The sequence below is a fragment of the Vipera berus genome, assembly GCF_964194415.1.
Source record: "Vipera berus genome assembly, chromosome: 1".
NCBI classification, from domain to species: Eukaryota; Metazoa; Chordata; class Lepidosauria; order Squamata; family Viperidae; genus Vipera; species Vipera berus.
The window spans coordinates 35,187,945-35,211,783 of record NC_138202.1 but is presented as its reverse complement, the minus strand read 5'-3'; the positions used below and the strand labels follow the sequence as shown (position 1 = coordinate 35,211,783).

At 39.1% G+C, this 23,839-nt stretch overlaps 1 protein-coding gene across 1 annotated transcript in view; it reads left to right on the top strand.

The window, feature by feature from the left end:
- Window positions 1–23,839, top strand: part of AMN (amnion associated transmembrane protein) — a gene marked incomplete at both ends in the record, with an annotated part of 128,885 nt that overhangs the window by 27,848 nt on the left and 77,198 nt on the right. The window contains 2 exons of the mRNA XM_081322623.1: window positions 6,159–6,277; window positions 6,362–6,406. Coding sequence (XP_081178749.1) covers window positions 6,159–6,277; window positions 6,362–6,406 — 164 coding nt within the window. The remainder of the gene's footprint in view (window positions 1–6,158; window positions 6,278–6,361; window positions 6,407–23,839) is intronic.

Here is a 23,839-nt window from a genome sequence, read left to right as displayed (position 1 = left end):
GCTATTTAGGTCATCAAATCCAACCTGCTGTTCAATCCAGACATCCAAAATGAAGCATATCCAATAGATGATTTTTCCAGTCTCTTACTGAAAATAAATTTTTCCCACTAGCATGTCACAATGCTATTCCCCTATCCTGGAAATGCCACAAAACCATGCCAGCATGAAATGTCACATCTCCATTGCCAATCTGTATCTGACTTCTGTTGTTCCTCTTCCATATCAGTGCAGTCACCCGACTTCAAGATAATGAATGACAAAAGCTAATAAATTTTATAAAGCTTGAATCTATCCTTAAATAATAGCCTGAATAAGGAGGAAAAGTACTATTCCAACACTAGTACACTTATGGTTAATTTAAATCTACCTAAATTATGGGCTAGTGAGATGAAAGCAATATCATGGAGTCTTTGGAGGAAAAGGATTGTGCCATGATATTGTTAGGTATAGATGGGCATGACTTTCATCCCAGGAAAGGATTTTCACATTTTCCTCTAATAAATTGGTCTAATGTTCTGGGACACACACCCCCTCCCTCTAATCTTCAACAATGACATGTTTTCCTATAGTTTAGCTCAATCCCTGTTCTGCACTGAGGTTAAAAAAAAAGATATTGATCTTCTGTGTGATACTGATCTAGAGACTTGAAAACTTTTATCCGTTCTGTCAGTCTTACCTTTTTTAATTGATCCAATTTCTCTGAATTTTTCTTAACATAATGCAGAGAACTGAACATAGGAAGGATTCAAGATGGGACTGACTAATGCAAAATAAGGTGGATCTATTACTTCCTGTGATCTGGATGTTACAGTTCTTTTGATGCAACCTAATATTGCATTTGCTTTTTTGGTGCTATGTCATATCGCTGAGTAATGCAGTGGATGATCAAATACAATTCCAGTTCACACATACAATTACTTTTGGCAGTTATGGCTTTTTATTTTCACTTCTGCTTTTAAAGCACCATCGATAAAAATACTTTTTGTTTCTTCTCTTTCTCTCTGTCCACACTGTCATCTAATAAGGTGGATTTATTATATCTTTGCCTCTTAAACTCCACAGCCAAACTCCTGTTAAGTCTCCCTGATTGGGTCTGCCAGGAAGTGAACAGATTTATTTTTTTAAGTTGTTAAGAATAGTTTCATACTGCCTGTGATATTAAAAATGTATCTACCTTTTTTTTCTTCTAAACTGAATCACATGAGTTGGTGAGCAGAAATTAAGATTGAAACTATAGCATCTGGGGGAGAGTTTTTCTAACCCCTTCCTCTGTTCAAGAAGTGATTCACATAGAAACATCCTCTCTGAAGTTGCTATTACTTTGGGGGGAAATTTCTATTGACACTACAATATATTCCCTTTTAGTTCTCCCATAGCTTGGTGGAGTTTTCTTACTATATGAGATAAATTTTAGTCTTCTTTAAAACTGAGAAACTTGATTTTATTCTCTGTGATAGTGTTTCAAAATAAAAACAAACAAACATCATAACTCATTTTTGTTCAAGGTTACACAAACTCAACTTTTTCAGTGTCCCTTTGCAGGGATTAGATTCTAGTTCTTTGATCATCTTTGTTGCCCATTTCTAGTTTAATTTCTTTGAATCTTTATTAAAACTATAATTTTTCTTAGTATTACAAAAAGTGCTGATGGTGAGGGGTCAAGCCAAATAAAATAAATCACAAATCACAGGACATGTGATTTGTAAATTATGCTTATGTTAATACAGCCTAAAATTGGAATTCTTTTCTTTGCAGTCACATCACTTCATTGACTTATATTCAGTTTGCTATAAACTACAATTCCAAGATCTTTTTCATAAATACTATAACCAAGCCAGGGAGCTGACAGGTCTGTAATTTGATGATTTTTTTTTCCTTTTTGAAGCTCCCCTCTAGGTATCTGGTGCTTCACCAGAATTTCTCAAAGGTAATTCATAAGAACTTGGTCTGATTATCACCTAACTATTTCAATATACTACAGTACAGTTAATTTGTCCAGGAGGCTTAAACTCATCCAAAGTGCACAATTATTCTCTGACCATCTTTGCATCAGTCACAATCCTGCACTATCATCTTCTCTGTCACAATTTCCAGATGAAGCAATATTCTTATTACCCCAAAGCATTGTGCCTTCTAAGCAGGTAGTATACTGATTCTTTTCCTTTCCTTTTCTTTTCATAATACTTTTTTTTTGCTAGTAAACTTTGTACCTCAACTTCGTCTGAGCATTTAATTTCCTAGCACCAGCTTTACCTCTTCCTTGGTAACGTGGTCAGCAATACAAGTCAGAAATGTCTCAGAATAACTGTACTTGGAAGAGGGAGAAAAATCTATTTTAAAGAAAGAAACTTGTCAACAGATTTTGTAATTTCCCTTTCCTAGAAGAAAGGGTGATATAGGAGAAAGATAGTTCGTTCATTCAAGATGATTACCTTTGCTGGATTACATTCCCAAAGTAGGTGATGTTAAAGGTAGCCAATTACTGGCCAGAGATTGTTATTTATGAAGCATATACAGATAAAATGCAGAGAATTAAACAAGAAATCTACTTCTACATGATTTGGTTACTTCTGTACAAGTGATACCTAGGTGAACGATAGCAAATAATGAAAGATTCTGTATTTAGGAATGTTTGCTGGGAGAATGGGTGAATGCAATAAAAATTTATAACTGTTTGTTGTAGTCAGGCAGTTATAGACTCCACTGCCCATGTCTTCTCAATAAAATTATATTTGTTTTCTTGGTTCTATCAACAAATCAGCTTGTTTGTAAGTGTGTATGTGAATATCCTTAAATAATCTCACATTTATTGTACCCCACAGAGGATATTTTCTTCCTTTCTGCTTGACTGATGAATGTTAACAGGGCCCACAGAATGAACTCAGCTATGTAGGTTTTTTTTTCCAGGAAAGGCTGAAATAATTTAATACTTGGATTAACAATAATTTTTGGTTCCCAAAAATCTACAATTTCTAATTGTGTTGAAGCCCCTTCATCACATATTTGGCATTAGAAAAAGACACTGTTCCAAATAATTTAACTTGCATTTTCTAACTAGAGTAAATTGAACATATGAAAACTTTTCAGACATTAGCTTAATTGAATTGCGGTGGAAGAAAAGCTCATATTTGCTAATTTGTTCTACTTTGTTCCATAAGTTATGTGTGTGTGTTTTGGAGAATCTGACAAAGATTAGGTAAGGTAAGGTTTCCCCCGCACATGCGTGCTAGTCATTTCCGACTCTAGGGGCCAGTGCTCATCTCCGTTTCAAAGCTGAAGAGCCAGCGTTTGTCTGAGGACGTCTCTGTGGTCATGTGGCCGGCATGACTAGATACCAAAGGAGCACGGAACACTGTTACCTTCCCACCATAGTGGTCCCTATTTTTCTACTTGCATTTTTACATGCTTTCGAACTGCTAGGTTGGCAGAAGCTGGGACGAGTAACAGGTGCTCACTCTGTTACGCGGCACTCGGGATTCGACCCGCCAAACTGCCGACCTTCTGATCGACAAGCTCAGCGTCCTAACCCACTGAGCCACCGTGTCCCTTTGACAAAGATTAAATAAGTATAAACTATACATGCAGGTTGCTCACACAATTATAGTCCTTGTATGTAGCAAAATCTTTGATTATAAAAGGCTAACATTAATTTCACTCTTTCTGCATGTGTATTCAGGTAGTACAGGTTAGGTATATGAATGAGCAGAAGAATGAAAGAAGTATTACTTGGTTGGCGAGCGATCATTCTGAGATGCTTCACCCACTGTCTAAGAGTGGGCACAACACTAATTAAGGGCATTTTTATGTCACCACCATTTCATTTCCCAAGACTTAGATGCAATAGAAAGCTATATATGATTACTCCATCCTCACTTCTGATGATCTGAAATGCTGAGAACAAGGAGCAATGTTTCCAAGCCAGCCCAATTTCTTTAGAAACAAAATCCATTGTCCACCACACCAAAGGGCAGACATGTAGGGTGAGGGAGGGAGGGAGGGAGGGAGGGAGGGAGAGGAAGGAAGGGAAGGAAGGAAGGAAGGAAGGAAGGAAGGAAGGAAGGAAGGAAGGAAGGAAGGAAGGAAGGAAGGAAGACATTCTTTCATGTCAAGGAAGAGGGGGAAATTAACAAAATAGTAATAATTAATTAGTAATTTCACCTTACATTTTTTTTGCTTGTTTGCCTGCAGCGTTGACAGGCTAGCTTTTCTCTCTTAGGACCACAAGTTCAGGACTTAGGAGGAGATGTGGTAATTTATTTATTTAATGTATGGCATATCATACATGGACTAACAATATAAATTAACATTTCAACTAATTAGTAGAACCCAATGAAATATAAATATTAAAAAAGATCTATGTTCAAATATCAATGTCTAGGTCATCTAACTAATGAAATGCAGCATTGTTTACATTAAAGAAATCAGATACTGGACTGGTATATGCCCTAAGCTTACCTCAATGTGGTAATAATTCCCTCCAATGGGAAAATGAAACCTCAGCAAAGGAGGGGAAAGTAGCATCATAGCAATTTCATTTACTTCAAGCCAGTGTTCTCCCAACATTAATGACATTCTGGGAACACAGATGTCTGGACCCTCTTTCAGAGTGGTTCAGAATCCTTCTGTGGAAGGCCCCTAAAAGGATTTTTATGGTGGAATCCTAATAACTAGGAGTCAGAAAACTTCCTTACTTGATCTCATCTCTGGCAATTCCATCTTCCAGGACAAAATCATCCTCTGAGAAGACTAGATATGTGAGAAAGTATTTTAAAAATAATAGCAATTGACAGCTCTTCATCATAATGAATACAAAACACTGCAAGGGTCTTCCAGGGCATGAATTAATTCACAGTCCATTTACTATGTTTGCATAGATCTCAATTACTTTAGTTGTGACAGAAAATCAGGTTGTCCAATATGTATGTATGATTATTTTCTTTTAATGTTGCAGGAGAAGCATGAATTGGGTGAGGAGCTGCTTTCTATAGAGCTTGACGGATTTTGCCATATTTAAACCCTTTCTGGAAATTCTCTAGAAATCATTGCCTAAAGCAAGTGACTAAATTGCTTTAGTAATTTAGTAAGAAATAAACAATAATAGGAAAAGGAGACCAGTGTGGCTAAATAACAAATGTGTCCCTACCACAATTGTTCTGTCCTTAAAATGAACCTGCAACATTGGCTATTGCATGCATGCCAAAGCATACACAGTAGTAGTACTTATAAATCCATTTAGCATAGCAATACCAGCAGGAAGCATTCTGCCATAAAACAAAAATGCTGCTGAAAATACAATAAAACACAATACATAGAGTTGTTAAGGCTCAAGGACATCAATTAATCTGGCCAGGGTGTATCAAGTCGCATTCCCTCCGCCCTGTGCGTTCCCACAGAGAGGGTCTCCTCAGGGTGCCACCGGTCAGAGAATGTCGACTGGTGGCCCCCAGGGGGAGATCCTTCTCTGTGGGCGCCCCGGAGTTATGGAACCAATTACCGGTTGAGCTCCGGACGGCGCCCGATCTTCGCTCCTTTCGCCACGATCTGAAAACATACTTGTTCGTGCAAGCCGGCCTGGCCTGAGGGGGGATTGGTGGGGTCTTTTTACTATTTTTATTGGGGTTTTTACCATGTATTAATTGTATTTTTTAATCGGGCATGTATTTAATTATCTTTTATTTTTTGTAAATCTCTGTGTTTTATTCTTGCCCTGTACACCGCCCTGAGTCCTCCGGGAGAAGGGCGGTATAGAAATATTAATAAATTAAAATTAAATTAAATTTTAATACCTGTGGTGATATCTAAAATATATATAGCTACTTGGTTTTTTTTTAGTAGCTTAATAAATGTGTGTGTGTGTTTGTGTGTGTGTGTGTAAAACAGAAATGTCAAACTCACGACATCACATGATGTCACGCAATGTATTGGAGCCTTTTCGCCATTGCCGGCAATGAGGTGGGCGTGGCTTCTGGATGACGTGTCCGGCCTGTGGGCCGGCAGTTTGACACCCCTGATGTAAAGAAAAAGGCCAAGCTTCAATGTTGTAATGTTGCTTTAATCATTCATTGATTGGAATAAGAAAAGTCAGTCATCCCATTTTGCTGTGGTCATATCTTCCCAATCAATACTATAGTTATTTTTTCCCCATTGGTTTTTCCCAGGATCTTCAGTTGCTGTGTACAAACAATGGATTCCAAATACAAATTTTGAAAATGCTGCTAACTGGGATCAAAACCGAGTCCCATGTGCCAAGGATGCCATTCTTTTTGGTAGTAGTAAGGTGCTTAATTTTTGAATCAAAACCAAATTTGCCATAGCCAGGAACTTCAGGAATTGGGTCTTTACATGTCCTTATTTCTTTCAGATTGTATCCATTTTTGTCCAGGCATCCCACTCTTTGACAGACATGGTAAGTATACTCATTATTGTGACATGTTCAACTATAGCAATGCCTAAAAATATTACATACTTAAAATTGTACTGCAGGTAAGTGAAAGATTAATTTTGTGCCATTTCTATTTATGTTGTACCAGTACGAGTATTATTCCCTTTCAGAATAATAAAGAAAAACAAGCCCAAACAATTATGTCTGGAAGGCATTTGTTAAGAAACTATTTTGAGTTCTGTTGTAAAATTCTTGGGGGTTTCAGAGAATTCTGCATGTGTTTGAAAGTACTCTAGAGATTAAAGTAGAGAGTTGAGGCCTCGTGGTTTATTCTTAAAGCAGAGATGTGAGGCCTCGTGGGACATAAGTCAATAAAGTTAAGTAATTCTTCACCAAGTTGATCACAACTCATGGTAACTACTTGGATGCACCCATGCTGTTTTCTTGGAAAAAAGGAATTGGGCTGAACTGCCTTATTCTAGGACTTCAGATTATTATTTCCTAGTAAAGTCTACAGCCTTAAACTTTACATTCACTTACTAATCAGAACCAACTATGCTTAGACTTAGATCAATTTAGTTGAACGTTGCCATTTGTTTTGACTTTAAGTCAGTACCCTGTCCTCTTATTTTTATGTAAGAGCAACTTGCTTCTGCTTAGTGACGAATGGTCAGAATTGCCAGTGCTTACATAAGATTCTTGTAAAATAATGTTGATCAACCCAGATGGACTCAGTATTAGCCAGAATTGAATTCAGGAACTGCAGACCTTCTGTGTCTAAAGATGTACATATTGCCATCCCAATTTGGAAGGAGAACCCTGGAGACTGATAACATTTTTATGTCAGATTGTTTACTTGGGTATGTTGCAGAAAATAAGGTGAGGATTCACAGGTTCTCATAATCAATACTCCACACAATTCTTGTTCTTCATTTGTATCAAGGGGAACCACAGATCATCAAATTTCTTGTAGCAAAAATGTCAGCTCTTTGCCAACTTTTCAAACCTATTTTCACAACAAATGGCTTGAATGTACAGATAGGATTTAACCTCTCCACTTGGTCTAGTATAATACAAAATTGAGTCATCTTTCTTCTATAACTTATGATTTCTTGTGACTACTCCAATTTCTTCTGGAAAAAAACCCTTTCTTTTGTCATATCTGAAGATGTATAGGCTCAGAAAATCCAGAACAAAGTTCTGTTCGTAGAAAGCATAGCCAAAATTACATTTTGACTCTACCAACATCTTGATCAACTCACAAGCCCAAGACATTACTTTATTGAGCTAATTCCTGAGATACTCAAACCAAATATTTAATGTCTTCTGGTTTGTTTGAATAAATATGGTTGTATATTTATTCTCCACAGTGCTCCTGTCATTACATGCTTCCCTTTCCCATAAAGTATGAGCTATTCAGCACTTTTTTGTTCATTTTTCTTTTTGTAGGTTTGAGTACATGAGTGTTGGGGGGGAGGGGTTGGGTGCTGCAGGTTTATAATTCCTTGTAGTATTTATAACTGTCTTTTGAAACCAGCAAGTAACAAATCTGAAGTAGGCAATTTGTGGCAAGCCTAATGTTGCTGAACTACAATTTCCATCCTTGTTCCCATATATGCTGGGACTTCTGGGAATTAGTTCATCACCACTTGGACTACTACAGCTTCTGTACTTCTTCAATTACACTACATAGATTCCATACTGAAAAATACCTTTAGTTTTGGGCCTCAATAGATTATTTTTCTCTATTTTCCTTCTCCTCAGCTATCTCATTTACAGTACTCTTCTTATTCCTCATATGTCCTCTCCTCTCAGACAGAGTATTATTCTTTCCAAATTATGATGGGGCTCTTATTCAAAAACAAAGAGTTGCCAGGAAACTGGCAACTAACCATTAGTTCCAACTGATGGAATCATAATGAGCCTTCTGAACTGTTGACTAGCACTCAACTAAAGAAAAGAATGGAATAGCACCTAACTAGAATTGTCTTATCTCTTTTCAATCTCTTAAGAAACCTAAAATATTGAATAGGAACAATTCTACATTTGGAAAGAGCCAGGCTATGTAACTGAATGCCGTCCTCTGCTTGTGTTTTCTTGTTAACACATTTCTGCTTGTTTCAAATGCTTGAGCTTTTAAAAATGGGTTGTGCCCTAAAATGACCCTTTTCCTCTAATAGCTTCATTTCACTATTGCACATTTGGGCATTCTTAAAGCATTTAATAGCCTAGTCAACATGCGCAAGTAAAATGAAATTATTTTGAAGCACACAGTCCTTGGTTGTTGCTGTAAACAATGATTCTGTCAACATATCTGCTTTTTCATTTACCCCCCTCAAACAGCATTCATCCTAGGAACCTGAGGTTGCTACGGTGATTTGATTTCCCAGCAAGTGAGTTATCAACCATTAAATAGCCCCATTCAAAACTGCATAATGTAACAACGTGCAGTTGTCTTTTTCCATATGACTATATATCTCCTTGCTTCAGTTGTCACTGGAAGCATTGGTTCCATCCCCTGCCACCTCTTGAAGGAGCAGGACAAGTTCTTAGCTGCAACCCTCAGACTGTGTGACCTGGTGATGCTAAGCTCTTTATTTTTATATTGGCATGTTATATCCTGTGAGTTGTTTTAAATACATATATTGCTATTCATTTTGGTTGCTTGTCTTCTTTCTTCCTTTGGATTTCATATTAAGTCTATTCTTCTTACAGTAAGTCTTTTTTTGGAAGTTGTGATAAAATTTTAATTAATAATCTGGTTGCTTTGGAACCTTTTTGATTATCTGCCTTAACAGTTCTTAAATGGTCAGAATTTGGAAGTAAATAGTTTAGTTAAATAAATACATTTTGAAATATGAACAGTGTTGAAAGCTCTTCAGTGTTAAAAGATGGAATAAAGAGTTGCTGCGAAATGAGCAGCATATCTCCATAATGATCTACCCCAAACCGCTCTTAGAATATAAAGAGTTTAATGGAATCTGTCATTTGCAAATTACTGGTCACCCAATGATCCCTTAGTAAGATTTTCAGGTTTAGTCACATTTTTGTTGCTTTCTTGTAATATTAATCTAGTTTGTTTCCTTCACTTCTTATCTATCAGAGCAATATATTTGGTTTCCTTATCAGATGATGTCTGAAGGGAGGGGGTAAAAAAAATCAAGATGGCAGCCACAACTATGTGATTGATGCCCTATGTGCGGGCACATTAAGAAAAAAAGAACTGGGCTTTTGATTGTATGATTTTGGTTGCCATCTTGATTTTTAATATCTCCACCTCCTGGTCAATTAACTCTAGTCCTATCCCAAACATTGTATGGAGAGCTAATTCTGATTCTTTGAATCATAGGGTTGGTGGGAGGAATATCACAGTATTTGGCTGGGACAAAAAAAGGACTCTTGAGGCAAGAATCAGCTCATTCCTCAACATATTTTCTCTCAGGCAGCTCCTTTTAATGGAAAGAAACTGGCTAAAATCCAAAAACAACACATACCATAGTGTATAGTAGGTGACAGCACCTTACAAGAGTCTTCCAGGTGTGATTTCCCACAGAGGTAAGAAAGAATCATTGGCATTCTAGTCTATAACTTAAGGAAAGTATCAAATGAGTAAGGCTATCTTAGAAAAGTAGGTTATGGTTTGGCTGATGTGAAAATTCTGCAACAGAAAAATACACCCAGAAAAACATTTTCATGCATTCCAATTGTGAAAATTACTGTGTAAGGGATGTACTCTGCTCCTAGTCTACTAGGCAATGCTCTGGATTCCCCCCCCCCCTTTCCAAATATCTGCTGTCTGGCAGTAAGGGTCTGAGCTAACACTGCAGAAAGGGATTTTAAATAAATGGATGTTGAGGAAAAGCATCCAGTTTCTTCCAGTTAATATGGTTGATGCTTAATGTATCTTGTGTCTCTTTTCTTTATTTATGTTGTAGGTTTCTTTTCATTTTCTAAGGGTCATGCATGATTTCATCTGTCCAAATAACCCATATAATTTTATTTGTGATAATTTATTTAGGCTTTTTAAATTGCTAATTACTTGACTGTTTAATAGGATAACATGCTGTGTTTAACTGGCCTGTAAGCATCCACATGAGAATTGTTGTACTTCGCTGTGTATAATTATTTCAAACTTGTGGTATTTTAAGAGGCTATATAAGAGGTAAAGTGATGGGATGTCAAAGCTAAACCAATTGCACATTATAGGTTTTTTAAAAAAAAATAATAATAATGTAAATCATTGTTGTTGTTGTTAGTTGCGAAGTCATGTCCGACCCATCGCGACCCTATGGACAATGTTCCTCCAGGCCTTCCTGTCCTCTACCATCTTCTGGAGTCCATCTAGGCTCATGCCTACTGCTTCAGTGACTCCATCCAGCCACCTCATTCTCTGTCGTCCCCTTCTTCTATTGCCCTCGATCTTTCCCAGCATTAGGCTCTTCTCCAGTGAGTCCTTCCTTCTCATTAGGTGGCCAAAGTATTTGAGTTTTAGCTTCAGGATCTGGCCTTCTAAAGAGCAGGCAGGGTTGATCTCCTCTAGGACTGACCGGTTTGATCGCCTTGCAGTCCAAGGAACTCGCAGGAGTCTTCTCCAGCACCATAGTTCAAAGGCTTCAATTCTTTGGCGCTCAGCCTTTCTTATGGTCCAGCTTTCACTGCCATACATTGCAACTGGGAAGACCATAGCCTTGACTATACGCACTTTTGTTGACAGGGTGATGTCTCTGCTTTTTAGTGTGCTGTCTAGATTTGCCATGGCTTTCCTCCCAAGGAGCAAGCGTCTTTTAATTTCTTGGCTACAGTCCCCATCTGCAGTGATCTTGGAGCCCAGGAAAATAAAATCTGTCACTACCTCCATTTCTTCCCCATCTATTTGCCAGGAATTGAGAGGGCCGGATGTCATGATCTTGGTTTTCTTAATGTTTAGTTTCAACCCAAGTTTTGCACTCTCCTTCTTCACCCGCAACAAGAGGCTCTTTAGTTCTTCTTCACTTTCTGCCATTAGAGTGTGTATGTAAATCATAAAAAATACAAATAACTGATTGCAGGTAGTTTTCAACTTACAACAGTTCATTTAGTGAACATTTGAAGTTACAATGTCACTGAACAAAGTGACTTATGACCATTTTTCACACTTACAACTGTTTCATGTGATCAAAATTCAGTGATGCTTGGCAACTGACTCATACTTATGACAGTTGCAGTGTCCCTGGATCACCTGATCAGCTGTTGTGACCTTCTGACAAGTAAAGTCAATGGGGAAGCCAAGTCACTTAACAACCGTGTTACTAACAACTGTAGTGATTCATTTAACTGTGGCAAGAAAGTTTGTAAAATGGGGCAAAATTCATTAACAACTCTCTCACTTAGCAACAGAAATTTTGGGCTCAATTGTGGACTACCTGTATTATACCAGGACAACATTTTTCAATTGCGTGTCTTCTTCAATATTCTGATTTTCCCTGAACTACTAATTATTGTTATTATTATGGGGCAGAGCATTCCATCATTCTAGCAACATTACATCAGAGAAGAAGTATATAGGAAGAGAATGATTACCCTTTCCTGATCTTCTTATTTTTCTTTAAAACAAATAATGTGTCCATTTTGTTCAATGCAAGGAAATATACTTAGTGAGTTCTGGAGGTAGAAAGATGTGTTTGTTTAGGAGAGTTTGACCATAAAGTTTTTCATGTCCTTTTTTCTAATTCTCAGTAATAGCTTTTTTGGTCTTCCCAATTAGATTTTCTGACAATTTTTGTTTAACTGAAGTTAATCTTTTTTCATCACATTTATTTTGTGTATTGGTCAAGGAGCTCATTTTTATTGAGTTAATGAATGAAGCTATTGATCTTATCAATTATACCATAATACCAATGATATTCTTTTAGAAAAAGACAAAGTTTATCCTACCATGGGATTCCAGTGCCTGTTTTATTGAAATGGTTGGGTTGTTGACTTATTTAAGTTACTGGCATCAGAATCAGGAGAAAAGGATATGGTTGAGAAATACACCCAGAGCTTAAGATTTACAGATTAAATGTAAGTAGCAGGTTCAGAATACTGGGAGTGATATAATGATATTATGAATAATAAAGGTAAATGGATTAGGATATATGATACAAGATTCAAGTTTTATGGCTAAAAGGATACAAGACTATGTTGTTGCTTATATTACTCCAGTATTTGACTACTATTAGACAGAGGCTTTTATGATGTTCTCATCCAAATCCAGCTACTATTAATTACCCTGAATTAGGTGACAGGTTATATGGAAAGAACTTCTGGCTCTTAAGTAGAACATTTGTCCCATAGGGCCCATTCTTGAAGCCTGGTAATCCCATCTCTTTGCTCTTTGACAATCAATCTGATGCTGCCTTTGTTCTCAAGCGTAGGAATGGCATGTAATTTCACCAAGATCATTACCCAGAGTTAGAGGATCACAGGAGTGGGAGTCTTTCCCTGAAATATAGAGACAAAAAGATTCTTATTTGTATTTAGCAGCAGGCAAAGGAAGCAGTCAGTCAGTGTGTGCATGTATGCGTGGAATGACATGAATAAGAGGCGACCAAGCAACACTGGCTTGTAGGGTAGAGGTTCCCATATCTAAATTGTGGTTCATACTGCTAAAGATTGGAGTACAATCTAGCTTCTTCCATATTTGTCACTATATGTTGCCAGTACCTCCAGCATGCTATCAAATTTTGGTGATGGTAAACAAGAGTATAGTATGTCATTATTATTATTATTTTACATATTAGAGCTGCGGAACTGTGAACGCTTAGGCTGCTCTAATGTCTGCCCTTATCACTTCAGGATGAAGACTGCCCATACTATGTCACATGCATCACTTCCAAGTAATGGCGTCATCTACCATGAACTTGCTGTCTCTAGCCACCCATCTGTCCCAAGCCATACCCGCCTACCTTACTATTGGTAGACTTACCTAACCACTTCTTTATTACCCAAGTTGAGTCCACATGCGTATACAGATAATCTGTTTATCAATTTTTGATATCAGGATGTTGTGTTTGTGTGTATCCATTTATCCATTTGGTTGCTATAGGATGTGATAAAGCCTCAGTCCCAGACATATATGTACCCGTGGTTTTAGTGTTAAAGACAGTATGGCATAAGAATTACTGTTTGCTTTTACCTTATTTTTGCCTTTGATGTTGCTTCACAACCAGTTTGATCAGAAGAGACAGTCTGACTAAAATCGACTGTAGCTGGAACTTACAGTTTCTATGGAAAAAATTGTGGTCCACTTCTGATCCTCTCCAAAAAGGTCTGGGACAGATTATAGATGAATATATTAATGAAGATTCTGTCACCCAGGTAGAGTTGGAGACCTCTGGGCTACATCACAAATGTGGAAAGTGGCACAAAGAAGCACAGTGGGTAAACCCAATTGTAATTGTGAAGGTTGTGGCTCCTCAAAGCATCTTCCTATGTGTGCCTTTCTGAAAAGTTGGCTTCTGGTGGCTAATCAACACCTCTCTTCAATTGTGAATAAATGAAATGAAAACATATATTTGGTCTCAGTTCATGGCTGAGGTGATGTTAACTGTTGATAGAGCATTTACCAGAAAATCTGAGATCATGAGAAAAGAAACTTACAGGCCATCCTTAACTAACACAATTGGGACTGAAAACTCCATCACTAAGTGCCATGGTTGCTAACAAAAAATCATATGAGTGCAACATGACAACATCACTTCCATTCAGTCATTAAGTGAATCATGTGGCCATTAAGCAAGACATCACATGACCACAACTTGCAATTTTACTTCTGCATTTTCCTTAATAGCTCTGCTTATTAAAAGCTGGTTGTAAAGCACACAAATAGCAATCATGTGACTGTGCGGGGCTGCAACAGGTGTAAATATGAAGACCGGATGCAAATCTTTTCTTTTTTTTTACATTCAAAGTTGTAAATTTGAATGTTGCTAAACTAGGTGTTAGGGACGCGGTGGCTCAGTGGGTTAGGACGCTGAGCTTGTCGATCGGAAGGTCAGCAGTTTGGCGGGTCGAATCCCGAGTGCCGCGTAGCAGAGTGAGCGCCTGTTACTCGTCCCAGCTTCTGCCAACCTAGCAGTTCGAAAGCATGTAAAAATGCAAGTAGAAAAATAGGGACCACTGCAGTGGGAAGGTAACAGCGTTCCGTGCGCCTTTGGCGTCTAGTCATGCCGGCCACATGACCACGGAGACGTCCTCGGACAAGCGCTGGCTCTTCGGCTTTGAAACGGAGATGAGCACCGGCCCCTAGAGTCGGAAACGACTAGCATGCATGTGCGGGGGAACCTTTACCTTTACCTTAAACTAGGCAGTCAATAAGTGAGGATTACCTGTAATGTTAAAAACGAATTAAATGTTGCCTGTTTATTTAGAATGCAAAGCTTCTTTCCCATACCTGTCCCATTGGTGACTAGCATCTTGAGAAACTGGCCTTTCATATCATCATTGCTATTTATGGTGGAAAGGAGATGATTGCTGCTGAGGAAAATGCAGAAGGCATTTCTAACACAAATCTAGGGTGCCTGTGTTTTATTCTTAGCTTCCTAATTAGAATAAGAAGATTTCACTTGCTTTAGAATTATAGACTTTAGAATTAGGCTAGAAGAGAGGTTGATCCTGAAATGCCAACCACACTCCAGAGGAGCTCTTCCACATAATTGAATGCCTTGCTGGGCTCCTAAGATGAGTAGAATGCTTCTCTTGGCTTTTAAAATAGGGCAAATGCTGGTTTTAAAAGCAGAGCCGAGATAGACCATAGGATCATTTACATTGAGTTAACATGGAGTTCAGAGGAAGGAACTTTAAGCTAGGGCAGGGGTGTCAAATTTGCAACCTCACGTGATGTGTCGCAACGTATCACGACTTTTCCATTGCCAGCAATGGGGTGGGTGCAGTTTCGCCATGATGAAAAAAATACAAGCTCAATGAGATACAGGTAGTCTTCAACTTACGACCATTTGTTTGGTGATTTCTCAACGTTATGGTGGCACTGAATGGACTTACAAACCATGCCAAAACTTACAGTTGTTAAAGTGCCCCCATAATGATTAAAATTTGAGCAGCTTCACCAGACTTACAACTGCAGAGACACCTCAACTCCTCCCACCAACCTCCCCACTAATCTAAGCCCTTTTGGCCCCTTGCTGACCTGTGCCTTGCTCTTCCAGCTGACTTTCACTGACCTTCACTCTCTTCTTGGTCCATTTTGATGAGATGTGCCTGGCCAGGGTACTGGGCCAGACTGGGGTAAAAAAAAACAACAACTCACCAGAAGCTGTCTCAGAGCAATGGCATGCCAAAAAACCATCAGTTTTTTTTGCATGCTGCAGCTTAGGAGCTATTTTTATTTCCCCCCACAACCAAAGCTTAGCCTAGCTTGGGCCAAGATCTCAATGCAAAGGGCTCAGGGGCTGTTTTTGCCTTTTTCTTTCCACAGTCGAAGCCTAGCCATAGCCTGGCTCAGCCTCTAGGTCAGGCATGCCTCGTCAGGAGCAGGAACAAGGAGACAGTGAAAACCAACTATGATAGCAGATTGCAGGGCATCAGGGGTCTCGGAGTGCAAGGCGGTAAGGGTAACTGAAGCTGGGATTTGACTGGAGTGACTGTGACTTCTGAGGTGTGCAAGCAGTCCCAGAGCTACAGAGATCTGAGCTCTGCTTGCTGTCCAGCAAGGCAAAGTGTACATTGGCCAAAAGGACAGAAATGGGGAGAGGGTGAGATAGAGGGTGAGGGAGTTGGAGGTATTCCCCTAACTTGCTAAGCCTCAGGACTGGGAGGAGCCAAGTCCAAAATGACTTGGATTGGGTGTCTATGGAGATTCTCAGTCATCCAGGTCATGGCTGTCCCAAAAGGCAACTTTGGTTATTTTTCCAAAAGGCAACTGGACTTTTTTGTGTGTTTTTTCCTTGAAAATGTTTCACTTTTCATTCAAGAAGCTTCTTCAGTTCGGACTTCCGGTGGCGACGCGGCGCCGAAGATAGCCGCCTCCGGGCTGTCCGCTCCGCAGCTGTGTTTTTCCATCGTAAACAGCGCCGATCAGCTGTTTAGATGGATTTGAAGCCCCCTCCTCGGGAGAAGAGGAGGGGGTGAGGCCCCAGGTAGGGGTTGAGCTCTCCGGGGCCGCCTGAACTGAGAGTTTGGGCGGCTGAAGGATTGAGCCCCCCCGAAGCCTGGGTTGCTCCGAGCTGCGCAGTGTCTCTGCTCCGTGATTTTTGGAGCAGAGCCAGGCGTTAGCAACCACCCCTGCCAGAAGGAATACTTTTGAGTATAAAGATGCAGGCAGAGCGGTACAGGAGGTCAAGGTGATGTGGACTTTTATTTTTACTCTCTAGCTCAATGGATTTTATAGCTTTAAAGTGAAAGTGCGCAATAAGTGAAAGTGACGAAAGATGGCGGCCAAAACTTCTAAAGCTCTTCGGAATGCGGGGTTTTCCCCGGTGCAACAGACCTCGTTGCAAGCTTTGCTTCCTCCTGTACCTCCTCCGGCGTTGACGCTTAAGGATTTACAAGATGCCCTTGAAAAGCATTCACAATTAATATCTGATATGATGGATGAAAAGTTGAAAAAGCTGGAGGAGAAGTTGGAGAAGAAGATGGAAGAGAAGTTTAGAGCAATGAGGGTAGACATGTTGTCTATGATTGAAAGTGTAGCTGAATGTGTGCAACAGCTGGATGCAAAAGTGGAGGATCTCAGTCAAAAGAACTCTATATTAGAAGCAAAGGTATTAGAGAATGAAAATATAAGGGATAAAGTGGACGGAGAATTGAGCCTCGCTCAGTATCATCAGATGCAGTACGCTATTAGAATTAGGGGCTTAAAGGAGAATTCTAAAGAAGATTTAAAGCAGCTGATCTCTGAAGCTTTGGAAGCGGTATTGGGCCAGCCAGCATCTGAAATTGAGGGAAGTATGGATAAAATTTTTCGTGTTAATTCATGGATTGCAAGACAGAGGAAGTTACCGAGATGTGGTGGTCTATTTTACAAAGAGAGTAATTAGAGATGAAGTCATTCAAGCTGCTTATGATACTAAATTGGTAGTTGCTGAGCAAGAAGTCTTGGTTTTAAAAGAGATTCCTCCAAAGATTTTAAAGAGAAGGAAAGATTTTGCATTTCTTGTACAGGAACTTAAGAAACGTGATATTAAGTTCAGATGGGAGATTCCAGTTGGACTGGTGGTGATGCATGAAGGTAAAAGACATCGTTTGGTTACTGTGGATCAGGCACGTGATTTTTATAGCAAAGTGTTAAAAGCAATCCCCCTACCACTTCTGGAAGCTGCAAAGGGATATGGTGAGGGAAAGCTTCAAGAAGTTGCAGATAGACAGACAGAGGAGAATGGTGCTGGAGGGGATCAAGTTACAGTCTCATCGTTTGCTGCAGGAGAGCAGAGGATGATGCGTGCCGCCCTAAGACGAGTGAGACAAGAGCAAGAGCAAGACCAGCAGAAAGTTATGGAACCTCCAAAGCGTACTTACAGTGAAGCTGTGGGAGGGGCGCGGTCTAAAGAAGTTGAAGGGGTCATTTCAGATATGCTCCAAAAGCTTTGGAGTGTCAAGATTGGTGACTAAATTTCTAATTAGAATGTCAATGGATTGAATTCATCGTAGAGGAGAAAGAAAGCTTTTTAATATTTAAAACAATTTAAGACTGATGTTATCTGTTTTCAAGAAACGTATATTAGGGTTGTGGACTAAAAGTATTTGTACGCAAGCTTCTAATCAACAACAAGTTGATTTTTCTTAACTTACTATAAACAAAGGTTACCTAATTGGATTAGGTTGGAGATTAATAAGGTTAATAGAGATAGGCGTTTTTGGTGCGTAATTGAGAATTTGTCTAGAGATTAGAGAAATGTGGGAGAATGTAAATAGTAGTTTGGTTGGAGATTAATAAGGTTAATAGAGATAGGCGTTTTTGGTGCGTAATTGAGAATTTGTCTAGAGATTAGAGAAATGTGGGAGAATGTAAATAGTAGATGAAAGTTTTTTCTTTGAAATTAATATGAATAAGGATTGGGATTAAGAAATTTTATTTAGCATTTGAGTAAAATTCCTTTTCTGTTTTCTTCCTTTTTTTTCTTATCTGTAATATTATTACTGTTTGTAATCATTTTACATGAGCCAGAGGGTGATAGAATTAATAGTTTATTGTTGGTAGCATATGGATGCTTATGTTTGTTTTTCGTTTTTATACCCTGTATTTAGCTCTGGGAAGTCGGGGGGGAGGTGGGAATGGGGGAGAGGGATAGGGAGGGTTAGATGGGGGTGGGGGAGGGGGGCATTAAAGTTAAAATGTATTGTAAAACTTTTTTTTTTTTTAAAAAAAGAAGCTTCTTCAGTTCATGAAAGAAAGAAAAGCACCTTTGGCACTTGGATTGGGGTGTGTACTCACTTAACAACCCGTGATTCTCAGATAAAGATGGTCACTGGGGTGGCCATTGCTAAATGATGTGGTCACATGATGTTTCACTTTATGATTGCACCCAGTTAACAGTGTAGCTCTTCCATTTTGAATTAACTGAAGTTTCTGAATTTTTTTCAAAAACAATTGCTGCTGCATGCAGTAATCTCAATACAAGCGAGCAAAGAGGAAATGATTGTTGTAAGCAGTGGTGGGATTCAGCCAGTTTGCGCCACTTCGGCAGAACCGGTAAGTATTTTTTTTGTTACCCAGGCCCAGAATGGACTTCTGGAAGCGGCATCCACACAGAGAACTGGTTGTTCACATATTTGAATCCCATCACTGTTTGTAAGGCTATCTTGGAGCAGGGGAATGAGGTCGCTTGATTCCCAATGAAATCCTTAATCCAAAATTATCCCCAAAGTGATTCTTTAAAGAAAGTGCACACAATCAGGCAGGCAAACTATTCATCAACAATATCTTTGCCTGGGGACTTCAGGATGGAGAAAATGACAGTCTGACACATTTCTAAAGAGATTGTTCTGTTCCAGCCTACTACCGGCCCTGCAGAAAAGGCAGGGACAACCCCTTTACAAAAGGCAAAAGGCTAGAACTAAGCCTGCCAAATTTATTGACACAAAACAGAGCAAACTGAACAAAACACGAACCACAAAACAGGAGCTATTCAAACGGTTGCCTTCAGCAAACCAGCCCTCCCACACATTCCCCTTTTAAACAGTTCAAGGCGTGGCTTCTCTCTGCCTCCTTCCGAGGTGCCCCATTGCCTTCCTCTGTTTACTCCTGATTGACTGTCTCCTGTGTTGGGCGTCCTTGAACAGGGCCAGCTGTGGGTCATCTTCATCCACGCTGTCAGGCTCACACAGCTGGGTCTGCGTAGTAACCAGATGAGAGGGGCCTGGCTGAGAGCTCTGCGAAGCCTCAGAACTGTCCTCTGCAGGCTCTCCAAACCCCCCCTCCTCCTCCTCTGAATCATCCGACCCAACTGCCGAACCCACAGGCTGACCCTGAATCACAAGCGAGATGGTGCTGAGAAGTGCAAATGGGTGGTGAGCCTGGAGGGGTGGAGTTTGCCCACGTGCGCTTGGGAAGATAGCGCTTTCCAAGGAAGCCTGCAGAGATCCTGCAGGTGAATTTCAAGTAAGGAGTGCCAAAAGCTGAAGAAGAAAGATTGTGCTTGCAGCCTCAGCGGAGCCTGTAATGGACCTAACTCCACTTTTCAAAACACATTTGCATTATAATTAAAAGTTACAGAGATCTTTGGAGCAGCAGAGTAATTAGTCCTCTCAGTTAATGTTCCTACAATCCAGAGCGTGAATAAAAAGAAACACAAACAAGTATGCAGATTTAAAAAATAATCTATCCCCAAAAGCTAAGAGTTTGGATTATGATAATTTAAAACAGATAAAGGATTTGGGTGAATTTGGATTTTGCTTATTTTCAAGTATTTTTAAAATAATAATTAATTAAACAAATAAACTGTACAGAATTTTGTGAGAAAGAGGATTCAAGGGCGTGTTGTTAAATTGCATAGACTGTAGAACATGTCAAAAGGGACTAAAGAATTAAGAAAACAGAGGAAGTGAAAAGAACAAGAGAGAGTCTCCTTTCTGGCTTTGCTTTGTCTTGTTGGATAAATCCAAAGTGAGGGAGAGAAAGATGACTATTATCTCTGAAGCTGTGAAAGAAGGGAGAAGAGGATCACTAACACAGCAAAGATCAAGAAAAGACATTACAATAGAGATCCTACCAAGGATTGTGAAGAATGGGGAAGAATGCCATAATGTTAGTGACAATTTTACTGGCTGAAAGATTTGCAAATATGGAAAAGACATTGATTTTTTTTAAAAAAAATGGAAGAACCCGCAATATAAATGATTGGAGGAGTTAAACAAATTGAGGAAAAAGTAGAGATCCCAGGAAATAAGATGGAAATGACAATCAAAGAAATTAATGAAGGACTGGATGTAGTATTATTGGAATTAAGAGAGGAAGAAATTTGTCTGAAATTGAGAGTATATTTGGAACAACCTGGGGAAGGCATTAAGGAGATGGCTGTTGAAGTTTTAACAGAATGGAAGAAGAAGATGAGATTATATGAGAGAGAGGCTATGCATAATTAACACAAAATATATAAAGTTAAAAATGTTTTAAGAGCTCTCTGTTCTATTAGAAGATTCCCTACAAGGAAGGAATATAAAATAGATTTCTTTGGTCAGAGATAAAATAATAAGTACTTCCATATAAGATTGAAAGCTCTTGATGGACAATGACTTGGATGATTTTCGTTTTTGTTAATTAAAAAGGGCTGAATATGAGGAAAGAGGAAATATGTATAAAATTTTGAAGGGGGTGGGGAAATAAGCTTGTAAACCTCTATTTGCTAATATTCCGTTTTTTCCTGCACTTTTTATTTCACATTTTTTCTTAACTTTGTTTTATATTTTTATATTACTTTTATTCGTGGAAAAATTAATGTATATGCAAACACACACACATATACACACACACATTCTGTGTCCTTGGTCCAAATGTGTATTAGCTTAAAAGCCCTTATCCAGTCTACTTCTCTGTCCAAAGTAGAAGCTAACCCACCAAAAATCCAGTTTGTAGATTGTACAGGATACACTGTATATTAGTAAAATTCTGCTGAGTGTATGTTAGAAGCATATTAGCCTCCAGCGTAGCTCCTTCAAAACAGGTATAATGTTGGTGGTAGACTGTCTTAATACCAGCTTAACAATGGCATCTTGCTTTAGCTACAGCCATCTTAAAGATAATACACATAAAATCTCCCAACTCATGAACATTTTCACCTAGTAAGTGCTAAACTAGAAAGCCAGTTTGAAGTAAGTTTAATCAGTTTGTAGTTAAGTCACCAGACCATGAGTTCTAGTCCCGCCTGAGGCACAAAACCAGCTAGGTGACCTTGAGCCAGTCACTGTTTTGAAACCATAGGAAGGATACAATGGCAAATCACTTCTGAAAACTTGCCAAGAAAACAGCAGGGACTTGTCTAGGCAGTCATGAGGAGTCAACACTGACTCAATGGTACACACGTGCAAAATGCTAGCAAAATGGTGATGGCAAGGGACAACAAAATTCATTTGAACTTACACTTTTTGTTTTGGTTTTTTAATTGCAGAGATCATTCAGAGTGCAGACTAATTAGGAGCCTTGTTTCTACATTGCCTAGCAACTGCATGGAGTTAAAAGAGTCTGAGCTGGTTATCTGTGTACACTAAAGAAAAAAGCAGGCATGTTCTGTCTTTTCATGTATATGTGTGTTTGTGTAAGACTCTCTCTATATAGTATCTCTTTATATATCTTTCTCTCTTTATATAATCTGTCTGTCTGTCTGTCTGTCTGTCTGTCTGTCTGTCTGTCTGTCTGTCTGTCTGTCTGTCTGTCTGTCTCTCTCTCTCTCTCTCTCTCTCTCTCTCTCTCTCTCTCTCTCTCTCTCTCTCTCTCTCTCTCTCTCTCTCATCTGTTGTTTTCAAGCCTATTCCAATCTGAAAACAATTTGTTGCTCTGGAATTCTTTGGTCTGTCTTATTTCTATACTATGTAAAAGAAATTCTTTGAATACCTGTAAAACAGGTTTTATTAACTGAAAACAGTCTATGAAGACAATCTTCTAATGAGAATTCAAATGTATGGAATAACTGTATAGCAAAAGAATAAATGAATGCTGAGGAGCCAAATGAATTCTTCTGCTCACAGAGTACAGGAAAAATTAGCAAGGCACAAAGCACCCTGATAAATATAATAGAGATTCCTGTAGGCATGCTGGAGAAGGATGTTTCCAGTGCTCAACTTAAATAGTCTTACATTTCAGTGTAAATTTCCAATCCAATTGGGAGGACAATTTCTCATTTAGTGACTCATGAGGATTCCTTCCCATCTAGTAGATCTTGTGAGGTTTGTTCAAAAATTGGGTTTTGTCCAGAGACTGCAATTAGCTCAGCTCAACTTGGGGGTTGATAGTCCTCCCCTATAATCCCCCTTGAGCCACCTCCTTTCCCACTTAAAGTCCTATCCTTCTGAGAGAGTTTCCTGGAAATGATGCTTCCCAGTAATTAGCCTGGAAATTAACATAAATGTGACAACTCTACATCCACACATGAGAAATTCACTGATTTGGTTTCTTTGCCCTTTGAGGGGAAAGAATATGACTGAATGCTGGCTTCATGGATGTGCCTATGTAGTCTCCAACAGTTGTGTTCAGTTTTGATGGCTGGTCCCTTTTTTAATGTTTGAAAATTGCCAAAGAAGAATTCTTTACAGCACCAGAATGGCACAACATGCCACTGCCCACTCCTCATAGCCAATGGCCAACTCATCATGACCAACTCACCATAGTACAACCTGTCATGGCCAATTTGCCACGAGAAACTTGCCACAGGACAATTCAACAAATACAAAAGTTACATTAATTTCCACAGAACCATGGCCAATAATAATGAAATAAAAAGGTCAATCCAGAAATACAAGAGTTACAATATTTTTTCTAAAAAAACATGATTACCAACAATAACAGTAACTGAATGAGACAATTAATACAATGTTGAATTGTCCTAGGGGAGTTGGCCATGGCAAGTTGGCTGTGGTGAACTGGCCATGGCAAGTTGTCCTAGACCCTTACAACAATAATCTGAGCATTAGTGACAGGATGGAAATGAGGATTTCAGGGTCTGTGTAGCTTTGGAACCCAGCATTTTGTGCCCTCTTCATTCATACGGCTAATGAAATTAGTGGTAGAAAGATGCTGGCGGTGAGGGAGGACCTGCGCTTTTGGAGTCTGATGGCAGGGAGAACCTGTGCCATGGAAGAGGCCCTTTAGTGAGCAGCTACAATTCATCTACTCCTCTTCTGCTCTTCTCTGATGTGCAGTCCCACCAATAACGTTTGTACAATTTTATAATATAGAGTTTTAAAATCATACTGCCAGTACTATGGTAAAAAGAGGTTTTGTCATTGCAAAGGGCATGCTTGTGTATATGAAAGGTGGGACTTTGCTGT